Genomic DNA, 22,909 nt, shown 5'->3' on the forward strand with positions numbered 1-22,909 from the left:
AGGAATTATGGTAAAAAAAAAAAATACTGCTATAAATACATCAATAAATGAGTGTCTAACAGTAAAAAAAACATGATAATTGCAATCAACAGCTGCATTTAAATATGAACCCTAAATGAAATGTACCCTAAGAAGGTTAAAACATCAAATTAAAGGCATCAATCATGTGAAATTCCACTAGGATGAGTCAAGACAAATGAAGATATTTTGATCATTTCATCACCATCTATCACTTTCACTCTGTCTTTTATATAAATGCTAATAATGCAAAGCTATATAGAATTATGTGAAGTTTATAGAACTATTGAAGTACAGTTTATTGGCATTAAGCAGGAGATCAGTTTTAAAATGAATCATCCAAAATAAAATGATGACATCTGAATCAATAAGGTATATAAAGTGTGTTTAGTGGCAATAAAAACAAACATTTTAGTCTAATGTAAGATCTTTAACCCTTAAAAGGGCACTCATTGAAATACTTGCAAATTCCAAATTTCAACCCTAGAGAATATTGGAGGATATTACAAACTGCCAGAATGTGTATTAAAAAAAACATACGGACCCGGGGGAGGGGGGTAATATTTTGAGAAAAAAGTTTATGAGATTAAAGTGGCAAATCTACGAGAAAAAAATGTGCAGATTTATGAGATTTAAAGTGGAGAATCTGCGAGAAAAAAAGTTGTTTTTTCACACTTTTTTCTTGTAAATCTGCAACTTTTTTCATGCAGATTTGCCACTTTAAATCTCTTAAATCTGTGACTTTTTTTCTTGTAGATTTGCCACTTTAATATAGTAAATTTGCAACTTTTTTCTCGAAATATTGATGATATCCACTGAAGTTACCACATATAGTTCTTCGCCTGATAAAGGGTTAAAAGCATTCACTTTATGTTTATAAGACCTGAGGGATTCAGTTATAGATTTATATTCTATCAGTTGGCATCAATGTTTGTCCATTCACTCACATTGAAAAAGAACAATGTTCAGTCTCGATCAGTACGTTAAAGTTGCTTTAATTTCTTTTTTTAAAACATTTATTCCAGGCTGAATGATATCATTACCACAGTTTTGACATGTACATCATTAATATCTTAGTTAAACCATCAGAAAATAAAAACAGCAATAGAAAACATTGTTTGTCCGTCACATCTGGACCGAGGTGTACTTGAAGTCCTGTACATACCACACAACATTACACATGAACATTACAGACTCTTAAACATGAGCCTGGATCTTTTTTTTTTAATTTTCCATCAGACGGATCATACCAGATTGGTTAAATCCCAGAATGCATTGCACAGGAATTCAAATACAGCTTTAAGTCAGGTGTGCAGACTACACTGGAATAGTTTTATTAAAACATTGCAAGACAGAGAGTCATTCACCATTAATAAGAGAGGAAAAACGCTGCTCTTGCCTTTATTTTCCTACAAAACAGCTAGCTATTATTTTATCTTTAAAGTTTGATTTTTACAAGACAGAAAAATAAAAAAAAAACATGTTGTGATATGAAGAGTGTTGTAAGAGTTTAAAAACATTATGAAAGGCCATTAATCAGTGACTAGTCCCACACATCTGAACATTTGTTGCATTTATGGTGCAAAAAACACTGTAAAGTACTAGACCATAGGTAGCATTGTTACCATAACATGGACATTTTCTTTCTAGTAAAATCACACATGTAAGATTGTCTCGCTAATACGAGAAGTGGTCATTGATTAATCATAAAATATTAAAATGCTGTACAGGAATGATGGTTGGAAGGTGTTGGGGGCTCTGCTCACTCAGCTACTTAACAGGATTCCAGGTTTCTACCAACTACATCACCCATAATGCAAATGGTTATCAGTGTGATGTCACAGCTGTGGGAGGGCGTGCAGTTACTACAGCTCTAGATGTGAATGTTAACGGGACAAACGTAGGTAAAGATGGATTTTTTTCTTAATAAGAAACGGTGTTTATTGAGTGTCTATGTCTGTACAGCATGTTTGTTGTGTGTGTGTATGGGGGCATGCGCGGCGTCCGTGTAGAAATGACTCAGGCTAGATAAGCTGGCCCTTGCTTGATGCCAGTCAGACACACTGATCACTGTACTTACACACAGTAACACTGAGATAGAGCAATAGCCAATCACGCTGCAGTGATGTCACACACATGGGTTCACGAATACAGTTTTTATACACTGTACAGAGAGTTTAGAGCGGGAGGAAAAACCACTGGCAGTGTCCCAGGCAGTGTGTTTTACTTCTCCATGCCGCAAAGTCACCTTGAAGAGAATTTGTGCTTGTGGGTTTAAAAAATAAAATAAAATAAAATAAAAGATAAAGAAAAAAAATCACTTCTGGTGGCTAACAGTCGATCAAGGTCACCAGTTAACAAAATAAAAGCACAGGAAGAAAGAAAAAAACAGTATAGTCGAATGAACAGAATACTACTTTGTCACAGTATCACATCCTGAATTCAGCTTATGATAAAACATAAAAAACACCCACTTTCCTTCATTGTGTAACACTTTTATGTAACATTATTTATCAGGGATTTCTTCAGGATTCGTGACTTCCATTGATGATGGAAAGCTGTTTTAATTTTACTGCTTTTTATGCTCCTGATCACATCCCTGATTGAAAACAAAACAATGAAGCAATAAAAATAAAAAATAAAACGTTTCCGTCTCTCCTCGGTCCTGATCGTCTCCTGGGACTTTGACTGGCTTACATAGCACCTGGCAAATGTGTAGTCACAATTTTCAGTGAGTCTTGTTTCATTTCTGTCCACTGTTTTCCTTTTCAAGTGTCTTTTTCTGTTCCCTTTTTATTTACAGTCTGCGGGAAAACATTCCGTGTGAGTTTTTTGTTTCCCTTTTTTGAGACGTGGAGGCAGTAGAAGAGGAGGACAGAATCAGGCATCCCTCATTTTTCAGAGTTTTTTGGCACAGGTTGAGCCTTCTTATGTCCCTTGTCTCTCTCTCCAATTCAGAACAGTTATTCCACGACAGGATTCCTGGCTCATGTTCAAAACGCATTAATCAACACGTGTACTGCATGTGCACGTAAACAGATACAGAGAGAGATGTGGACACGCTTTTCGAGCTCACAATTCAAGTCTTAGTTAGACGACAATGTTAAGCTAAAGAGGATGTGGTGGTACTGTTTCTATCTAAACATGGCTTTCTGATTCACTGGCTTATTATTTATACAGATGTTTACGCCTAAATGTGTAAGTGTGTGTGTTTGTGTGTGTGTGTGTGTGTGTGTGTGTGTGTGTGTGTTTGTATGTATGAGAGATACAGCAAATATTTCAATGATAAACACGCAGCACACCACATTACCAGTAATGATTCAACAGTCTACTTCTCATGAAATCAGAGTAAAGCACACGTTTACTATTTACAGGTCTGTACAGTGTGTGTGTGTGTGTGTGTGTGTGTGTGTGTGTGTGTGTGTGTGTGTGTGTGTGTGTGTGTGTGTGTGTGCTCTTGTCTGTACGTAAGAGTGTCTGGGGAGTGAGCGGTGAGAGCTGTCTCCACTGGAGGGCAGCATACAGATCCCAGTGGAGAGAGGGAGTGGAAGAAGAGCAGAAGACAGAGCCAAGGCGCTTTAGTTGCTGTGCATTGTGGGTATGTGGGCTGATCCGTCAGGGCAGTGGTGGAACAAGCAGCTCGGGGTGTGTGTGTGTTCACTGAGAAGTGGGTAGAAATTGTGATCTTACTGAATGGGCGTTGACTTTTTGAATTTTAAGCTTTTGAATAACTGTGGGTGAGAAGCAGAAGTTGACCTTCAAAGTGCAGTCCTTTGCTGAGGTGCTTGGTTGATGAGTTCTGACTCGCTGTGTTGTTTGTGGTGAACCGGTCGGTGGAGGTGAAATTCAGTGGAACCTTGACAAACATGGGTCCTGTTGGTGCTTTTAAACGCTCCGCTCTGGTTGAGCTGAGTTGGATATTGGCTGTGAAAAACTGGATTTAGGCAGTACTGGGGGTGGACTGGTGCGGTCGTGGGTCTTTAGTGGACTGAGGACTGTGGTCGGGCGGCGGAGTGAGGCCGGCTAGCCGGGTCCAGCTGGTCGTTGGGAACGGAGCGTCGGTTCTGGTCCGGTCGGTTGGTGGCCAGGTACTTTGCTCTCATACTGGAGGTGTACTATAGAGGTGGAGGACAGCGAGGAGAAAAAGGGAAGGGAGGGAGTGGAGAGGAAGAGTGGCGGGTGACAGAGAGAAATATGTTGGGAGAAATTGAAGTAGGAAACAATTAGAGGCAGGAGGGAAGATAACAAAAAGACAAAAAGAGAAGAAGAGAAAAACGTATGGATTATGATCAGGCCTTATTTACACTGAAGAACAAAAGAATGTAGTTTCACAATTAAATAATGCACATTAGATCAGGAAATGTGAATGGTTGACATAGATAGATAGATAGATAGATAGATAGATAGATAGATAGATAGATAGATAGATAGATAGATAGATAGATAGATAGATAGATAGATAGATAGATAGATAGATAGATAGATAGATAGATAGATAGATAGATAGATAGATAGATGTGTGAGGCAAACAAACACAAACATGTACAGCAGAAATACTTTGACCAGTCATTTGGACAGCCGGGGGTTTGATTACAACATTCATTATAAACAGCTGATTAGGTCTGGATGATGTTATTGTAAATTAGCAGATGTGGTCCATTTTGTCAGTGGTTTGTAGTTAGTGCTCTAGTTCTGATGTAGTAGGTTAGCCTGGTATGAGTTAGTGGTCTCTTGTGGAGCAGCTGGCTAGTTACTGTTGGAGGTCTCTGGTTTCCACATCACTGCAGACACTGATGACGGGTGAGCACTCTGGACAGCAGCGCGGCCGACAGCCCTGCCTAAGAGTGATGAATCGTGGCCATTTTGGTGGCTGCTACGGTTCAACAGTGGAGGTGGGGAACGTGTGCTCCTGTTACTGTTTAATGGTGAAGGGTGAGGGGGCACAGAAACAGAGGACACATACACCTCGACAAGAAAATGCACACATAGACACACTGTGGGAACAGAGGGGGGAGGGGGAGCAGGAAGTTTAGAGGTTTGGGCTCAAAATTTTTCATCTCCAGTTGACATGGAGCAAGGAATGTATCCTAAAAGGTGTTCAGAAGTATTAATGCTAGATTACTGCATGGAACAACATCCACAACTTCAGGCCCAGCAGCACCTTGTCAAAGCCAGAATAATTAACCTGTTTGTGGTGAATATTTAAAACAAGAGGTGCAGTTCAGACACCTGCAAGACTGGCAGAATTGTGTCTTTTGGTATTGGAGAAAAGGGTTGATGCACTACAGTTCTAAATATTTAAAAAATCCCATGAGGTTCTCTCAGTGAACTGTTACATGATCTGCAAGTTCTCCTCACATGGCACTGGCAGCCACAGTGAAACCAACCAGACTTTTTACATCAGAAATAGAGGACAACTTTGTGTCTAACATGACCCAACAATTACCCTTATCAAAAGAGACAATGTCTTTTGATGCAAGTGCAAATCCTACAAACAACAGGCTTCTTTTCAAACGTCCAGTTATCCCAGGCTGCCAAAATGACCTTCAGAAAGGCGATCCATGATCACGGACTAGTTTGAGCACAGAGGACACTTGCAGTGGTGTAGGGAGAGGGGACTACCTTCCAATATCCACACTAGCATGCTATAATAGCATCAGACATGAGATACACGTACATTAAAACACCGTGCTTTCTTCGTTGCATTCAAAGATTATAAAATGCCATATCTGCAATTTTGAGTATTTCCCAGCTGCACTGTGGGTATTGGAAGATAGTGGAGGGAGAGTGTGTTCTAGAAAGTGTGCACTTACAGAGGGTGGAGGGGACTCCCTGCCAATCAGGGGGGTGTTCTCACACCGAGGGTTCTGAAAGTTTGCGTTCTGGCTCCTGCATTATAGAATAAGAGGTTACTGCATGTGGTCACCCTGCCACTGGTGCTCAGTTGTTGTTGATCTGTTGTCCATCTGTGGTCTGCTCATGATTACGACTTAATGACTCTCTGACAAATAACTCTCTGCCAAATGGCCAAAGTCAAATAAACAGGGTCAGGGACTTAATCTTGGCGGTAGAATATAGCCAGGGGTTAAACACCTCTGCCGCAGTCCAACATAGTTTACATTCTTTCTGAACAATGCATATAAGACAAACATTTAGTCTCACAATGAGACACTGACTCAGTAAAATAGTACTTTTATCAATGTGTGTGTGAGTCAACAGGAAACAGAAAAAGTATCCTTTATATTGGTCATTTAACTATGCCTAAAAACATTAAGTAGATATTATAAATGTCAGCAAAACTGAAGGAAAATGGTTCAACTTACAGTATTAAGGCAAAGAAATATTTATTGGAAAAGACTTTAGTTCCCACAAGGAAAATAAATCAAAATTCCATGATATAATCAACACACACTCATTGCTCATTGTATAAAGCTCTGTTTCAGTTTAAATCTTGATCTTTATGCTCAAAGGACAAATGATTTTCTGTTTTTTTGGTCCATTCACTAAAAATGAATAATTCAAAGAACTGCCAAACCATGTTCCAAAGTATAGGTGTAGTCTTACTGAACTGATTGATCTTACTGAAGTGATCTACATGAATCTGGTCCTGCTCTTAGTCACTTTTTGTTCTTGAATGTCAGATTCCAAAAGCACAGCAAGGAAAATATGTGCTCAAAACTGCTAATCATGCAATGATAGCTTAACTTAACTTTACTTAACTAAAAAGCAAATATGACCAAACATTCACTATAAGAGATTACCTAACTCAGGCAAGTGTCAAATCTCACCCTGCTATAAACCAACACTGACAATTTGGCTACAAGTAACAGAATAAATCACTCTACAACCCTGCTGTATGCTTTGGAACATAGTCATCAGTTCTGTTAAGCATACAGGATTTTTGATAGCCCAAAACATGAAAAACATGGTCCTTTAATTGTCAAAAAGCTCACAATGCCATATGACTTTCTTGTCACCACGTTGTACTTGATTAGCTCACAGCTTAAATAGCAGCAAGCAGTGGCAGACTATAGATTTATATAGTATGTGCTAATTCTCTCTATATAATTGTGTTGTATTCAAAGCAAGCAGTCCTTTGGCAAACTGTAACGTAGCAAGCAGGGTGAAATTATTAACTTATACTATGGCGAGTGAATTCTCTTTTAATATGGTTTTGCTTATATTGTGGACTGAAACAGGCAGGCTGGCTGATACAGCAGGCAGCTTTTTTTCTATCAGCAAAGGGAAAGCTAGTGAAGGGTTTTAACTCTCTGAGAGAAATATTGCTGACATGAGTCATGAGGGACATGCGAGCCATACAGAACATAAACTAGCTATTCTAACTTACTGTATCGCAGGCAGTGAGCGTTGCTATGCTGCTAGTCACAAGGGGCAAGCATCAGCTACCTATGGCAGGCAGTGTATTGATCCTGCTAGTCTCTAGCTAGCGGTGGGTGCTAACTCACATGTATTCAGTGACGGGGGCATTGCTGACAGTGTGGGCTGTAGCGGGCAGGCTAGCTTCGCTACCGTAGCTGGAGCCACAGCTGTAGAGACTGGGCATGTGAACGCGGTACAGGTTATCGTGCACACCGCCCCGTGAGGCGCCCGACTCGTCCTCTCCGTCTTCCTCATCCGTCCTTCAATTGGTCAGGGTAGGGGCAGGGCACGAGAGGGCATGATGAATAGGAGGGGAAAAGGTAGAGGGGAGGGAGATCCGAGAGAGACAACAGAGTGTAAACAAGTGGTTGAAGAGGAGGTTAGGAGAGGGGAAGGTGTACTATGTGGAGTCCCCTGATACAAAAGACTGGGTAAGGCCATGCCTTCAGCACCAAAGCAGCTACAGCAACAAGAAGAAAAGGAACATGGGCAGCATTCATCTACAAACAGGTCCACTACAAGCACAGTGGGGTCTCTAGTATTACTACACAGCCCAGAGTCGACCCATGAAGCTGTTTTTGTTGCTATGTGTGGTTACAAAATAGTAAAACTATATGAAGATAGCAGACTCTTCGATTTTCTCTTAATACGCATAAACATGCAGTCATTTGCTTCATGCACTCATCCTCAATTGGTATAGAGGATACGCTCCTGATAATTACTGTCCGTTTCAAATTGTCCAAACTGAATCAAATTTAAAAAAAAATCAATTTTCTTTAAAGTACTTCATGCATCACTGAGTGCTCCATGAAACTTAAAGCAAAAACATCAGGAAAAAAGGAGATAACATGGCTGGTTTGGGCAAACCATTTTCAGACATAAAATGGTCAAAAATGTAGAAAACGGCCAGCAACGTAAACAAATGAGGCATCAAATAAGATATGTGCTGATTTGGAAGTTGGATCTCTGGCTACAGAAATGTACTGGCTTCTACAATGTATGGATCAACAACAGAATACATGTGCATGTGCATATGTATACCCTATAATTGAGACTGTTTTATTTGATTTTATTTGTTGGTTTTGGGAAGTCAATACCAGCTGTCCACAAACTAACAAAGTCACGTCAGGCTGGTAATGTTCCAAAGCAGTAAGGGAGGGAACATATTTAGCAGGGCTTTACTGTGTGTTTACATAGACATGAGGCACAAAAGAAGTTAGTGCATTGACTGGCCACCAGATGGAGGTGTTTCACTCAGGCAACCAAAGGAGCTAAGCTGTGCAGCCCATCAAACAGACTCAGCAGTTGCAGCACAGCCTAATATGCAACCAACCCCATGAGCAGTTATTCTTGTAAATTCTGGGACATTATGGATGATTGTTATATTACTTGCTGAGCCATGTATTAGCTTTACTGGTAATTCACACCCAACAAACAAACTGTGCTTCATAATGCGAATCGTTCACCGGAGTGAAACCCGTCACTGCCTGTTTATTCAGAGGTTTATTCACTGATTTTTACCAAATGGTTATTTGTTTGTTTTGGCTACTTGAACAAGCTGTTTATTGGACCATAGGGTCATTAAATTTATTTGATATCCACCATCATTCGCTGAAGTCCAAAGCATTTCCAAATCAGGACAGGGAGAGAGAAGGAAGGGACGGAACAGAAGGAGGAAGTGGGGCACAGGAAAAAAACAAAAACAAAAAAAAAAAACGTGGTGATACACAATCGAACACAACACTGGTGCTCCAAGTCCACAGCGGAGAAAAGAAAATGAGAGATAAGTACAAACATGGAAACAAACAATCAGCCAGACTGGCGGTGCTGACGGCAAACAATAAAATAAACAAAACTTGCAGAGAAAAACTGGATGGGTGCAGAGACAGGCAGGAGGACGTACAGAAGGAAACAACAGCTCAGGAGGCAAAAACATTTAAAGAATGACATGCATGGGCACCAGGTAGATCCTTTATGGGTCTTTCCACTGTTTTCAGGTCATAAGATGAATTTGGTTAAACAATTGCGTAGTTAGAACTAGTAACATGTTAGCTGTTAGTGTACAGATTAACTACAGATAGATTTAGGAACGTAAAGGCTTGTGTGGGTCTTGTGCGTGTTTGTGAGAGAGACTGTATGTGTGTGTGTTACCTCTTGCCAGGCCAGGTGTGTGGCACACTGCACACGATGGAGGAGAACATCAGAGCAGTGACAAAGGAGAAGAGAACCAGGTAGATGAGACCCTCCACCCCGTCATAACACAGCCCAGTCAATGCCTGAACATAATCCTGCAAGGAGAGGAGTCGGCTGTTCAGAAAGTTTTAGATTTGAGGAGTTTTCTCTTTGAACACAACACACACCATGACTCACCATGTGTAGGCTGCGGCAGTCGACCAGAGCAGTCAGCTGGTGAAGTCCAACCTCAGTGGAATTCAGCACAGACTGGATTTGCTCGAGACTCCCCTGCACACAAAAAGCAGAGGTTACACATGCATGCTCAGATATAGATATCCGCCTTCATGTACATCCTCACACACCAGATAAACACGTGGCACTTCTGAAACTGCCACTTTCATCACGCTCCCACTAACGCAAATCCACTCATCCGTGGAAATAAAGACCTACAGATCATTGCACACACACACACACACACACACATACCTTGGTGTTGGCATAATCACGTGTTGCTGATCTCAGTAGCTCTGCCACATCATCCTGCATCTCCACCAATGCTTTGTGACTCCCTGACAGCCTCTGCAAAACATACAGAGAGTCACAAACAAAAAACACACGCACACAAACACATCTTTCTGCTATTTGATTATTTTACAGGTTTGACACAGTACTTCACCCTTAATGTGGTTATTTGTATATCAATTACTCACACCGTGTTTCCTTGAATTCACACCCACGGTGAATGGAAAACCAGAAAACTGAGAATATTCTTGAAAAATTGCAGCAAATTAAACAAACACAAAAAACTATCAGTCTATTTACAATCTCTCACACAAATCATGAAGTATGATCCCAGTTTATTCAGTCATATGCTTACTACTTCCCAAATACAAGCATTTTTGCTGAACTTTAACTGATGAAAACACTTTGATATTAACTGTCTCGCTTTGTGGAAAGTACTGAGCATAGACTGGATAAATGACAATTTGATTAAACTCCACAACTTGTGAGAGTTTTTAAATGGGTGGTTTAGTATAGTTTTGCTGTTGTTAAACATGTCTACCATTTACATCTATTCATCAAAGATTTACTCCTTTTTTTGCATTTTCTGGTTAACCGTGGAGGCATACAAGAAAAAAAAACTTTTCTTTAGGATTTCAAGGTAACACAGGATTAATATATGATACACAAATGGTTGTTTTAAGGGTGAAGTTTTCCTTTAAGCAGGAAAATGACCTGAAGAAAGACATGTATTCTATAAAAAGCAAGAATTAGAAGAATAACTCCAACAGGCGGGTGAAGTTACCTGCTGGAAGGGGTTAATTTGGCCAGGGCTGCACCTCAGATAATACTGCAGGATATCTGGGAATGAACCAATACATACACATCACTTGAATAATAATACATGCATTTAAAATAAACAGTTTAATGATCAACGGCAAACACTATCACTTTCTGAACCCAGAATCTCTCTATGGAGGCTTGTCAGCAGTACTACTCAGGCATAATTATGTGTGCGTGTGTGTCTGTGTGTGTCCGTGTGTGTGTGTCATATGTGTGTTACAGAGGCAACATCTGTGCTCTACAGAGCAGAAACAACTGACAGACAACAGAACTCATTAGATGAGCGCAAAGAGGGAAGTGAGGAGAGGGAGGGGAAGAAAGGGAGCAATTGAGAGGTAAAGAGGGATATAAAAGGATGAAGAGAGGGAACAAATCAGATAATGATCCTAAGTGAAAAAGCAAAAATGTGCGCTGCAGATTTTTTTCTTTTACATTTGGGACAAGCAGGAGGGAGAACGAGCGGGTGCGGGATTGCTGATGCATTGCAGTCAGCCGAGGGAGAGTAAGAGCTTTTAGATACCAGAGTGTCAGTCAAACACAATCCCCTTGGATACACACATAAACGCACACACTTGTTTCCTAAAATAGAAGCAACATGTCAGGGTGAGATTCAACTGTCAGTGTGAATGCTAAAGTCTATTCAAGATGTTTCTGCTTATTTGTAAACCTACACTATCTCCCTTTGAGCAGTGCATTGACCAGTCATCTCTTATTCATTCCTTCTTCATGTTCCAGTGTTTTAATAATTCTGTGTTGTCTTTCTACAGCAGTGGAGAGCCCAAGTCAACCCCAATAAGAGCAGTTTGGAAATGGGAATGGTTCACAGAATCTTCCTTCTTTTCTTATGACTTTCATCCCTTCAGAGCCCAACCGATATGGAATTTTTGAGACCGATGCCAATACTGATTTTAGACGGGAAAATGAATTGATATGGTGGCTGATATAGCATTTTTTTGAGCTGGATTGAAAAAAAAGTTTTTATGTGGATTGTGAACTGATTTTACACCACTCTGCAAATGTGAGAACTACTTACTCAAACATAAAACTTTATTAACTGAGGAAATAAAGAATAAGGAATAAAATAAATGGCTAAATAAACACGATTACTGTTTGGTTTCAGTCACTTGCTGACTATTTAAGAAAATTATTTAAAAAAAGAAAAGCTAACAACATTTCTAAATCCTGCCAAGCAACATTTTCTGCATTACATATTCTGTAAAAAAAAGTTTTCATAATGGCACATATCAGAAAGCATATACACAGATGCTGATATGCCTTTGATAGGCCAATATCGGCCGATAATATCTGTCAACTGATATATCTATTGTTAAGGGCTCTAAAAATACTCAAATATACAATCTGATAAGAAAAAAATTGTATTTAGTGCTCACAACAAATGGATTTATTTAACTTGTGCCAAGTGTTGGCAGCGTTTTTTTATCTTGTGTTTTGTACTGCTGATTTTTTTGCCTGCATACCTTGGTTGATGACAGCGTTTTCCTTGGTCACCCTGGTGATGTAGGTATCAGGGGAGACGCAGAAGTCGCTGGCTGACTGTAAGAGGGTGAGCACACATGACACATCAGGCTACAGTAGCATCCTCGCTGAACGCACTTGTTTAAGCAGTGGGAAAAAGATTACATCATTGCAGAGCCAGAGAGCTCGCCGATGTTGCCATGGTTACACTTACAGCAGCGACAGCCAGTTCCAGGCCGAGAGACCCCCAGCTGATCACCAGAGTCAAAACACCCAGCAAACACACTCTGAAGGACACACATATAGAGATTTTTAAAGTCAAGGCTCGGTTTACCAACATCGACACGCTCAGATACTGAGTCTATAAACAATTTGGCCTCGTCCAATAGGAGGAACTCTTAGGCTGTGATGTAGAGTAGCTTACCCAATCAGAGTGCCTCTAGAGTTGCGTATCAGGCCGAAGAGCACCAGAAGACAAATGAGTACATCAAACAGCAGCAGGCCCAGGTACCCCAACCACCTGTAAACATTTAGCACAGTGTTTATTACAAGTAGGGGGTATTCCTTAACCCTCTGGTATCACTTTAATATAATACCCCTTAATATCATTAAGAAAAAAAATGTCAGCTTCCAAAAAAATTCAAAAGTTTAATGTTGTTGCTAATCTTTGACATATCCAAGATTACAAAGAAATGGCTCAGCCCCCCATCATTTGTTATATGCTAAGTAAATATTTTTGTGGGGTTTTTTTCATAAAAACAACAGTGACATCATGTAATCAAACTGGCATTTTAATGGTTAAAATGCCAAAAATGTTTAAATATTTGGTAGTTTTGATCAGGACTGAAGTTGATTAAAAGATTTAACCCAAAAAACTCGGGGGGGAATATATTTATAAGCACGGTCGCCCATAAAGTTGGAATAAAATATCTTTTACTTCTTTCCATGCAATGATTGTAACAAGGTGATTTATTCTTGACAGGTAAAGTGTATATCTTCTCAAAACTTTATTAATCAATGTCTTCCAAACATATCACAATGAAAATGAAACCACAATTAACAGAGGGTTGTGTCTGAAAACAAAATCATTCCAACTTTATGGGCAACCGTGTATAATGTTTTATCAAGTTTTTGGAAGTGGGCATTGAGTGCATAATGGCCTTAAAAGGAAGTATATTTTACACATAGACCCATTAGAAAAATTGAAAGTGGAAGAGATTGGAAAAAAAATAAAAAAGTATGCCATATGCAGAAACACAGCCAAAATTATAGCCAAAACCCCAAAGTGAGAAATGACCCATTTGGACAAAAATATGCCCAGTCACAGTAGAGGGTAAACATACCACAGAGACACATAAACACATAAGTAGAGGGTGGTGGTCTTTTGGGACTGAGTTAATTAAACCTTTAACATAAACCATGCAGAACATTTCAAGGATAATAGGGTCACAAATCAGATCACAAGCTAATTTTTTGGTGAAGGTTTTGGACTGAGAATCATAAGTTTAGAAAGCTAAAAGTGTTTGTTCAGTGTTTCGGCAGAGAATGCATGCAAAGTGGTAGTTAGATGCCTGAAAATAAAGTCTGTGGTTAACACAAGAGATTCATGAATTGTTCTTCAACATAAAATACATCAGTAAATACCCCACTCATTCACTTTGAAGCTGCCTTAAAATAGGCAGTGACTAAAAAGTGGCTAAATGAGACTACAGAGGTAGTTGAGGTAACGTTAAAGTCATTTGATCTTGGTGTGGTCCATTTATAGCTGTTTTTTTTTTTTACTTCTGGTGACTGCAAAATTTTGTTCATTTGTTGAGAGTATCATTTTGAACCAAACATATAAATATCAACCTTTTCTTTGCCTTAGACTTTAATTTCTGCAAATAATCCAAAATCTAATGTGACTTTTCCATTGGATTTGGAATCTAATCTCATTCCTGCTGCACTCTATTGTTGCCATGGTTGGTTAACAAGTTCAGCCCAAAGTGATTCATTTCAGTGGTTTTAACTTGTACCCTCAAGCCAGCCTGAAGGGATTATATACCAAAAAGGGGGTATAATGGTGTATGTATTGTTATGTTGAAATATATGTTGAACATGTTGATTTTCCTTAACAAGGTTTTCAGTTTAATCAAGCAAATACTTTTTCCATCCCAGACACAAGCCATTACTTGTCAGTGCTGTACCTGTAAAAGTCAAAAATCTCCGTCTTGCGGGCCAAGTCCTCCAGGGAAATATCAGTATTGGACCAGAAGGGGACATCCACCATAAGCCTCACCAGCTCGTCCAGCTGTCCCTGCAGCTTTTGGACGATGGACACGTAGTCTGTCTGCTCCTGGAAGGCTGTCTCCAGCTGGACCAAGCTCTCCTCCACTGTCTGATTTAAGGCTAGGGCATTTTCTGACACCTGGGGCATTCACAGGAGAGAGAAATTAACCTTGGAACTGCCTTGGATCACATTTTTAAAGTAGTACCATACAGCAGGCAACTCACCAGTTTCTCCACCCCGGACACGGTGCGGTTGGCATGACGGAGGGAGTATGCCAAACGATTCGCTCCATCACTCGACTCCCCGTTTCCGTAGAATCCGACAGCAATGCCAGCACTGGGAGGCAGAAAACAGGAAGTGCCAAGTGTTAACACAATGACTAATTCAACCATCGCATGGCATCAAATTAATCAATATGGATGAATGACTTCAATAATAACTCTTCTTATCTTGTCACACGCACGCACGCTCCCAACTACAATAAAGCAAAAAAGTTCAAGGTCTCCCTCCTCCTTTTGAGGTTTATTTTTCTCGTGACATGTCTTGCAGCATATTAAAAAAAACACCATATGGATGTGAACAAGGTTAACAACTTGATTTTCATATGAGGGGGTCTTAAAGTTAACAAGTGCAGTTCCTTTGTTAACCAGCAACAGGCGGCGCTGAGCTCCATGTTCTTTGCTTTGGTGTCACCCTCGGGCCTCGGGCAGGCACAGGACTACCAAGAATGATTCACACACACACACACACGCACACAGTCTACACAATAATTGGGTCACCAGACCGCACATAATATGATCCTTCTGCAGCTCTGCATCCACATTCACACATGACACATGCTACAATATCTGAGGTTCCTGGCCCCACCACCCTTTCTTCAAACCCCTTGTAGTCCCTAACCATGGTCACACCACAGCTAACCCCTCGCCCGCCCTACACCACCACTATCACATCCAAAGAAATCTCCTTTACGTTCTCTATTTCTTCACATCTAACCCTCTCTCCCCGCGCAGCCCCTCCCCACTATGCTCTTATTTTCTCACTCACTCTGTAAAGCTCTTGTAGCCCCCTCTTTTCTCTTTGTGTACTGTATGTGTGCATGTGCGCATGTGTGTGTATGACTGCACTCTTTGTATTGATGATGTCTCTGTCTGCACACTAACAACAGGCAGATTTGTAGAGGGAAATTTATGGCCATTGTTAAGGCAATTCATTCTAGCCCATTAGATCTTGAGTAGCCCCGTGTTACAGCTGGTTTACACACACGCCTTTGTGTAAGAGAGTGTGTGTGCGTTTCAGAGCTTTACAAGGGACTTTATGAGTACATGTGACATAAAACAACAAATGAAGACGGAAAAAGACTTGACAAGAGAAACTGTATAAAGATGAATAAAGGCATGGAGACATGCTTTATATGTTAATGTGAATGTCGTCTCTTTTATTGGTCCATTTCCCCATCCATCCATCCCTGCCTCCCACATCATACTCCATCCTATCATCTCAGTTGTTACAGTAAATCATCTCCCTTCACCCCTGTTCACTCCTCCTCTTCTGCTCTCCTGCCACTCCTTTCTCTCATCATTTCCCTTCATCCCTACTCTTCTCTGCTCTCCATGAGTTTTATCTTGCTGGTTTAACATCTGCAGGCTCATCGGGGGATTTCAATACTTTATAAACCAACAGCTTAGGATATGAGACATAAAAGAGGAAAGACAGGCAGTTAGGCAAAAGTTCAGAGCTCAAATAATTGACAGCATGCATTGGCCAGCTTAGCTCTGATTTAATAAAGCTCCCACCTAGAAGAGCACACATACATCACTAAGGTATCATTTTTCCCTTTGAGAAACAGCAACCTGTTCTGAGTGATGCTAACTCAGAGAGATGGAGCGCCACTCGAGTCTCTGCCTGAGTCCATTTTCAGCTGAAACAGACTGACATCATAACGGTAAAAAAGCTTTGCTGTACCTAAATGAGCACACTAAAACGCACTCAGCTGGAGCTCTGTACATGAGACAGTCAATGTTGGAGTCAGTCAAAGTTGGGTCCATGGCGAGTTCAAGTCCAAACCAAAGGGTTTCACCTGAGTCCAAAATAAATGATCCAATTAGTGGTACAGCCAAATGACATGCCCTCAGTAGTAGCTGTGTATTTAAATACACAAACTGCTACTTTCCATATAAACAGTTGAAAACATCCAGACACCTAATCCCACTAGAGACTTCACACTACTGGGAGAAAATGTTACCAGCAACATAAGACCACGGCAGCTCGGGATGCACCAAGCCGATGTGTATTGGAACCCATACTGATTTTAATTAACGCTCTGGGTATTGCCATTCCATAACCGATTTACTTCAAAGTAAAAATTCTTAGTATGGTCATGATCAAACACTGTTTTTGATACCAAGTGTTGCCGGCATTTATTCAGAAATTAATGAATGTATTTACATTCTGTAATGAGCTCTCTATTTTGCTGTTTTGATCATTAACGGAGATGTCTAGCCATTCCCATGCTGGATTTAAATTCCCTGCTTGCACCACCAGTAACCACCCTGTTTCCAAATTAACCTTAAGAATTGTAACTTTAAATGGTGTCTTTGTTAGTGTGATAATGAAATTCAGTGTTAGAGCTGTCAGTTGAATTCATTAAGCCACAGCCACCTGCAGAGTCAGTTCTTAGTGCAACAGTAGCCCTGGCCTCATGTCACCTTACATAAAAAATTACAACAATAACTTCCAAGCAGTGGTGGAAGAAGTATTCAGATCCCTATTTTTGATACATTTTTGTAAGAAGTATTTGACTTTTTACCATTTTTTTTAACTCTATTTACTTCTATTATTGTATTTGGTTTGCTTTATAAACATACATAATCATTTTAAATCGATAGTATTTTTCATGACCAAAGCTGTCAGCTAAATGTAGTGGAGTTAAAAGTAGAATATTTGCCCCTAAAATGTAGTGAAGTAGAAGTACATATAATGTGGAAAAACTCAAGATAAATACAATTACCTCAAAATTTTATTTAAGTACAGTACTTGGTAAATGTACTTAGCTGCATTTATGTAGAATGAATATCATTCTAAAAGGTGACAACAATATGAAATCCCTAAATATTTGATTTATTCTTGTGAAACTTGAACCAGCAAACACTTGATTTTTTTCTTAATAAGTGTCTTTAAAAACACAAGATGATAATCCAAAATGTTAACAAATGTTCTGCTGATCAACCAAACCATTAATCGACTGATCCTTTCTGATCCAGTAAACAACCTAATACAAGATGCAGTCTCTTCAATATAAACACAGTGCACCTGCACACAAATGGAGGAAGTCCACATGCTGTTGGTGTCGTGCCAGAAATAAAGTATGATGTCATACTAAATTGTGGACAAAGAATCACATGAGTGCACTCACATGTACACACATGCGCGCGCACACACACACACACACACACACACACACACACACACACACACACACACACACACACACACACACACACAGATCCATATCAAATATTCAATACGAAATATTATAGCTAATCATAAAATATTAAAAAGCTGCAAAAAAACACTCTTCAGCACTGAGTCACGCGAACACACACACACACACACACACACGCTGACTGTATAATTCATTTCTCGTCTCTGCATCAAATCTGCTTCTGTCTCCATGGCAACCTTTCTAGGCCAGGGAGAAGGCCGATCAGAGAGAAACACTAAATAACAGAGAGGGACTAATGGAGATGAAGAAAAGGAGAAAAGGGGGAGAAAATGTCTGGAGAGACGAAGTAGAAAAGTGACGAGGGAGTAAAAGAAAGACGAATAGTTTATATATTTGTGTGTGTGTGTGTGTGTGTGTGTGTGCAAGGAAGACCAGAGTCCATACAGTCAGGTATTTGTGGGCGGAATACCCTCCACCCTGCTGCTGGGTCGATTGGGTGAAAGACTTCAGAGTTTACACAACCTTCAGCCAGATAAACACAAACAATGGATTTTAACCACTTGGCTGGCTCCCAGTTACACCACAGGGGCTTTCTTTCTTACACAAGAGTGAGTGGACTTGATTGTTGTAATGAAGGTAAATTTAAAGTCATTATAGTACATATGGCAGCTGTCCTGTGAAAACCTCTTATCTTTGCAAGAAGTGAGAATAGTGGCCATGCTTTCTGCTTGATTGAGTTCTTAAAGGGTTCCCTCAGACTGCAACCTCTCTGTTTAGTATCTTATTCTTCCAAAAATGTGGACAAGAACTAAATTCACACCACAACTAATATTCAGTTTACAGTGCGTCAGGCAGACTATTTGTTTCCATCTAAATGTTGGATAACATTTGAGCAAATGTCTGAAATTTCTGCAAGACTGTGTGTTTGTCTATGTCTTGTGTTTGTGTTAATTCATGTGTTTCCATGAATTAGAGGGGATGACAAGATTATACAAATAACTGAGCTCCCGTAACTCTGATATATTATGACATTTCATTGTTATTTCCAAGCTATGATGGCATTTCCTCTTCAATAATACATTTGTCTGTTGTAGTCAACCTTTACAATGCAGTTTTTTTATCTGCTGCTATGGGGAAAGCGATAAGAGTGACATACATTTTTTATTTTTGGGGCTGATGTAACAGTGAAAATCATGTTTTGTCTGCAGTAGAAGGCGTAGATGCGGAGACCATGACATTAAGCCTGTTCCCAACTTTTTAAGCTAATGCAGAAAAACACACCAAGCACAGTGCACTTGTCACAATTATTACATTTTTTGGAATCCGGGAGGCCTGTTCATGTGTTTCAGGTGGAAAGAAATTCTACGTAACATAGGTCAACATGTCACAAGAGTCACAGGACTCTGTTTACTGACTGGCAGCTGGTATTCTCTGGCCACAATTCATTTGCCACCAGATAAGAGCAGCCACTGCAGGCCGCACTGCTTGGTGTGTTTTCAGCGAAAGCTTATCATCAGGAAACATAACTATCAATACAAGGAAACTGACACTACCATGACTGCACAAAATGTTAATATGGGTTGCTATGTGGCTCATTCATAGTGTCTGTCTTATGCAGTTTTAGTAATATGGCCTATACAGCTGATACAGCCCAGTAATCCCCAGAGAAAAGTTGGAAACTCCACTCAAGGCTACTGGGCAATTCCTTTTAATTGGGAAGAATGATTAAATATATATCAACCTTTACTCACTCAACTCCTCTTAATAAAGCAAATCTTGTACTCTGTGGCGGCTGAAGGGGAAAGGGTGTTAAATGCGTTCAAATACATATGACTTTATTATAAATGTATTGACGTGTTGCTCTAATGGGAATAACTTCTCACCTGCAGACGAGTGTGGCGATGATGACGCACCAGGCGGTGCAGCAGCAGTCAGCGCTGGGCTGCTGGGAGTGCGTATGGGAGTGCGAGGAGTCGTCACTCTTGCGTCGCCGGCAGCAAAGCCAGAATGAGTAGAAGAGGAGGAAGAGGAGGTCGAGGCCCAAACACAGCAACGCTATAGCCCCGAGCAGCAAAATGGACTGGAGAGAAGGGGGATGGAGGAAAAAAAACAGTTAGTTGCAATAACCAGAAATACATAATGTCATAACACAGTTAATGATGTATTTTTCTGTCTGAACTTTGAGCTTGGTTCATTCAGTCCTTATCACAGGAGACAATTTAGGAAGTGGGTTGAATATACAGGAAGCAAATCAGCTGATATGAGCAGAAAGCAGATACGAAGACGGACCACATGATCTAGGTTTTCCTGTGTAGACAGACGCACACAGACACGCAAACTGTGTTCCTCTCTTCAGCTACTTGAGGCCAGAAAATAGTAGCTGTTAAATGGCTGTCTGATGGATACCATGAAAAACACATTTGTACACCATCAAACATGCACACCTCCATGGAGTGAGCGGAAGCAATGCAGTTGGGGAGCTATGTGCGCTAGAGACCCACCACACAGATCACACACCCTCTAAAAGCTTTGAAGTGTAAAAGAAGGAAGGGGCGGTGGGGGCAGACAGAAGGAGAAGTGAGGGGAGGGTAAATTTGGAACAAAAAAAGAGTCTGGAGAGACAGAAAAGGAAGATGTGAAAGAAGATGACTGAACTGAACACTAAAAAGGGAGGATGGGTAACGGCAGAAATGAGGACTGTTACAGCAATTTGCCTTGAACTGATGAAATCTTTTTTTAACACATGCACTGCAATGTTTTTCTTTCCCCACTGGGTATGTCTGGAAAAGTCATTGCACTGCAGGACCGTGGAGAGACAAAGGCACGTTTCTGGAAAACCAAAATCTCCACCTGCTAGACTACTTACAGTAGACAAAGGAATTGTGCCACAGTTCTGCATGAAACAGCAGTACAAGTGAGATTCTGGGGACTCCTCCGTGGATGATAACAAAACCTGACTCTACCTCTAAGATCCTACAGACATCCTGGCTTCCCAAGCTTTTTTTGCTGACCTCAATTTTTCCTCACTAGCAACCAGCAATTTCCTCACCCTATGTACCTCTACTGTAAATATTCACCTAAAGTATAAGTGAATTTTCAAAAATGCATTAAATACATGGTCGCTCATGAAGTTGGAATAAAAACATTTTTTTACCTCTTTCCATGAAATGCTTGTGACAATGTGATTTATTCTTAACAGATAAAGTGAATATCATCTCAAAACTCGGTTAACTAATCTCTTACAAACATATGACAATGAAAACTGATTCCAACTTTATGGCAACTGTGTATAATGTTTTTTATAAATGTTTTATGGATTGCATCTTGCTGAGGTAAGGCATCATGTTCCAGGGTGGTTTGCATCCTAGAAGTTGGTACCAAGAGGGGTCACAAGATGTATTGTGAGAAGTCAAATGTCTCAATAAGGTGGACTAGACATTTTCCCAGTCAGATCCTTAGTAGTAAGGTCCAATTGAGCCCATGTGTGAATAGAGCAGGTCACTGTCTGGAGAATTCCCAGCAAACAAGTGGATGTGTTGATGATGTTACTACCATGAGACTGACGCAAAACTGGAAGAATACCAACTCACTTACTCAAGAAGCCAACAAAAATGTTCAACTGGAGAGACAACAAGGTCTGGGGAAATCTGTTGTTAAGGGCTGACACCAAAATCATCATACCAATTCAGGGAAAAGAAAGAGACCTGGTTGTTTATGACCAAATTACGAACCAGCTATGTAAACAAAGCACAGTGATTTCCGCTGCCTACTTGCATCATGTCCTGCATTCTTCACACTCTGACAGGTGTGATCTTCTGGTGTGTGCTATGTGTAAAAGGGAAACTCCAGACAAGTGTTCGGGTTTGTATGAGGAAACAGCTGCAGCCGTGTTACCACATTCAACATTGTAGTTTGGCCCATTAGAATACGAACATTTGCTGATTGGCACGAAACACAAAGTACAGCTGAGGCTGATGGGAATGTCATTAGTTTTGCAGGTGTTTGGTTACAAACAGTTTTCAGGTCATCATCAGATGAGCACTAGATGACCTCACAGAAGTTATTACAATCCATCCTCTTGTTATCCTAAATGTCTGATCAAAATGTCATGGCAATCCAGCTAATAATTGTTGCGCTATGGCTCAGATATAATATGATTTTTTGTGCAAAATGTTATATGGGTGTGGAGCTCAAACAATGTCCAAGCATGATCCAGTTTAAAAAGCGGTACAAACACATGGTTTTCACAAGGTACAGGGAGGAAGAAGGGCTTTAACAACCGGGTGTTTTCATAAATTATAAATTATTCATGTATTTGTTTATGTAATCTATTTATTTAAAAAAAAAATTATTTTTTTTTGTAAATATGTATTATTTAAATATGTATGTTTGGGGGGGGGGGGGGGGGGGAGTGTTAATTGAGTAGTGGAGAAGGGGTAGGTTTAAATAAGCATATGCTTCATCCTACTCCTTTTCGGACACATTACAGTGTTTGTTTTAACTATTGCTATTTTTTTTTTTTTTTTTTTTTTTTTGATTATTCTCATTGGATGTATTTGTTTTTGTGTTTACTTTGTTGTGTTACTCGCACATGTTCGAAATAAAAGCTGAACTGAATTTGTTGCTTATCTGGTCAGCTGATTTGGCACTATGATTTCCTAGGAAATTCCTGAACTTCAGAAACATCACATAATGAACCATTCAGGCTCACCAGTCACACCAGAGCCAGCTGATGTGCTGTCACAGGCTTGTCTTTAAAGACACAAATCTCTTCATATTGAGAAACAATACATCCTGATAAG

At 40.1% G+C, this 22,909-nt stretch overlaps 1 protein-coding gene across 3 annotated transcripts in view; it reads right to left on the minus strand.

Moving 5' to 3' along the window:
- Positions 1-997: 997 nt before the first annotated feature.
- Positions 998-22,909, minus strand: part of LOC131971967 (protein tweety homolog 3-like) — a 29,522-nt gene continuing 7,610 nt past the window's right edge. For all 3 annotated transcript variants that reach the window (XM_059333682.1, XM_059333676.1, XM_059333689.1), the window contains exons 3-15: positions 19,991-20,187; positions 14,887-14,998; positions 14,580-14,800; positions 12,818-12,913; positions 12,608-12,680; positions 12,396-12,471; positions 10,880-10,935; positions 10,060-10,152; positions 9,769-9,861; positions 9,550-9,686; positions 7,485-7,658; positions 5,832-5,907; positions 998-4,133 (exon numbers count right to left, since the gene is read on the minus strand). In XM_059333682.1, the coding sequence (XP_059189665.1) occupies positions 3,999-4,133; positions 5,832-5,907; positions 7,485-7,658; positions 9,550-9,686; positions 9,769-9,861; positions 10,060-10,152; positions 10,880-10,935; positions 12,396-12,471; positions 12,608-12,680; positions 12,818-12,913; positions 14,580-14,800; positions 14,887-14,998; positions 19,991-20,187 (1,539 nt within the window). In that variant the 3' untranslated portion in view covers positions 998-3,998. The remainder of the gene's footprint in view (positions 4,134-5,831; positions 5,908-7,484; positions 7,659-9,549; positions 9,687-9,768; positions 9,862-10,059; positions 10,153-10,879; positions 10,936-12,395; positions 12,472-12,607; positions 12,681-12,817; positions 12,914-14,579; positions 14,801-14,886; positions 14,999-19,990; positions 20,188-22,909) is intronic.

The sequence above is a fragment of the Centropristis striata genome, chromosome 1 (assembly GCF_030273125.1).
Source record: "Centropristis striata isolate RG_2023a ecotype Rhode Island chromosome 1, C.striata_1.0, whole genome shotgun sequence".
In the NCBI taxonomy this organism is placed as follows: domain Eukaryota; kingdom Metazoa; phylum Chordata; class Actinopteri; order Perciformes; family Serranidae; genus Centropristis; species Centropristis striata.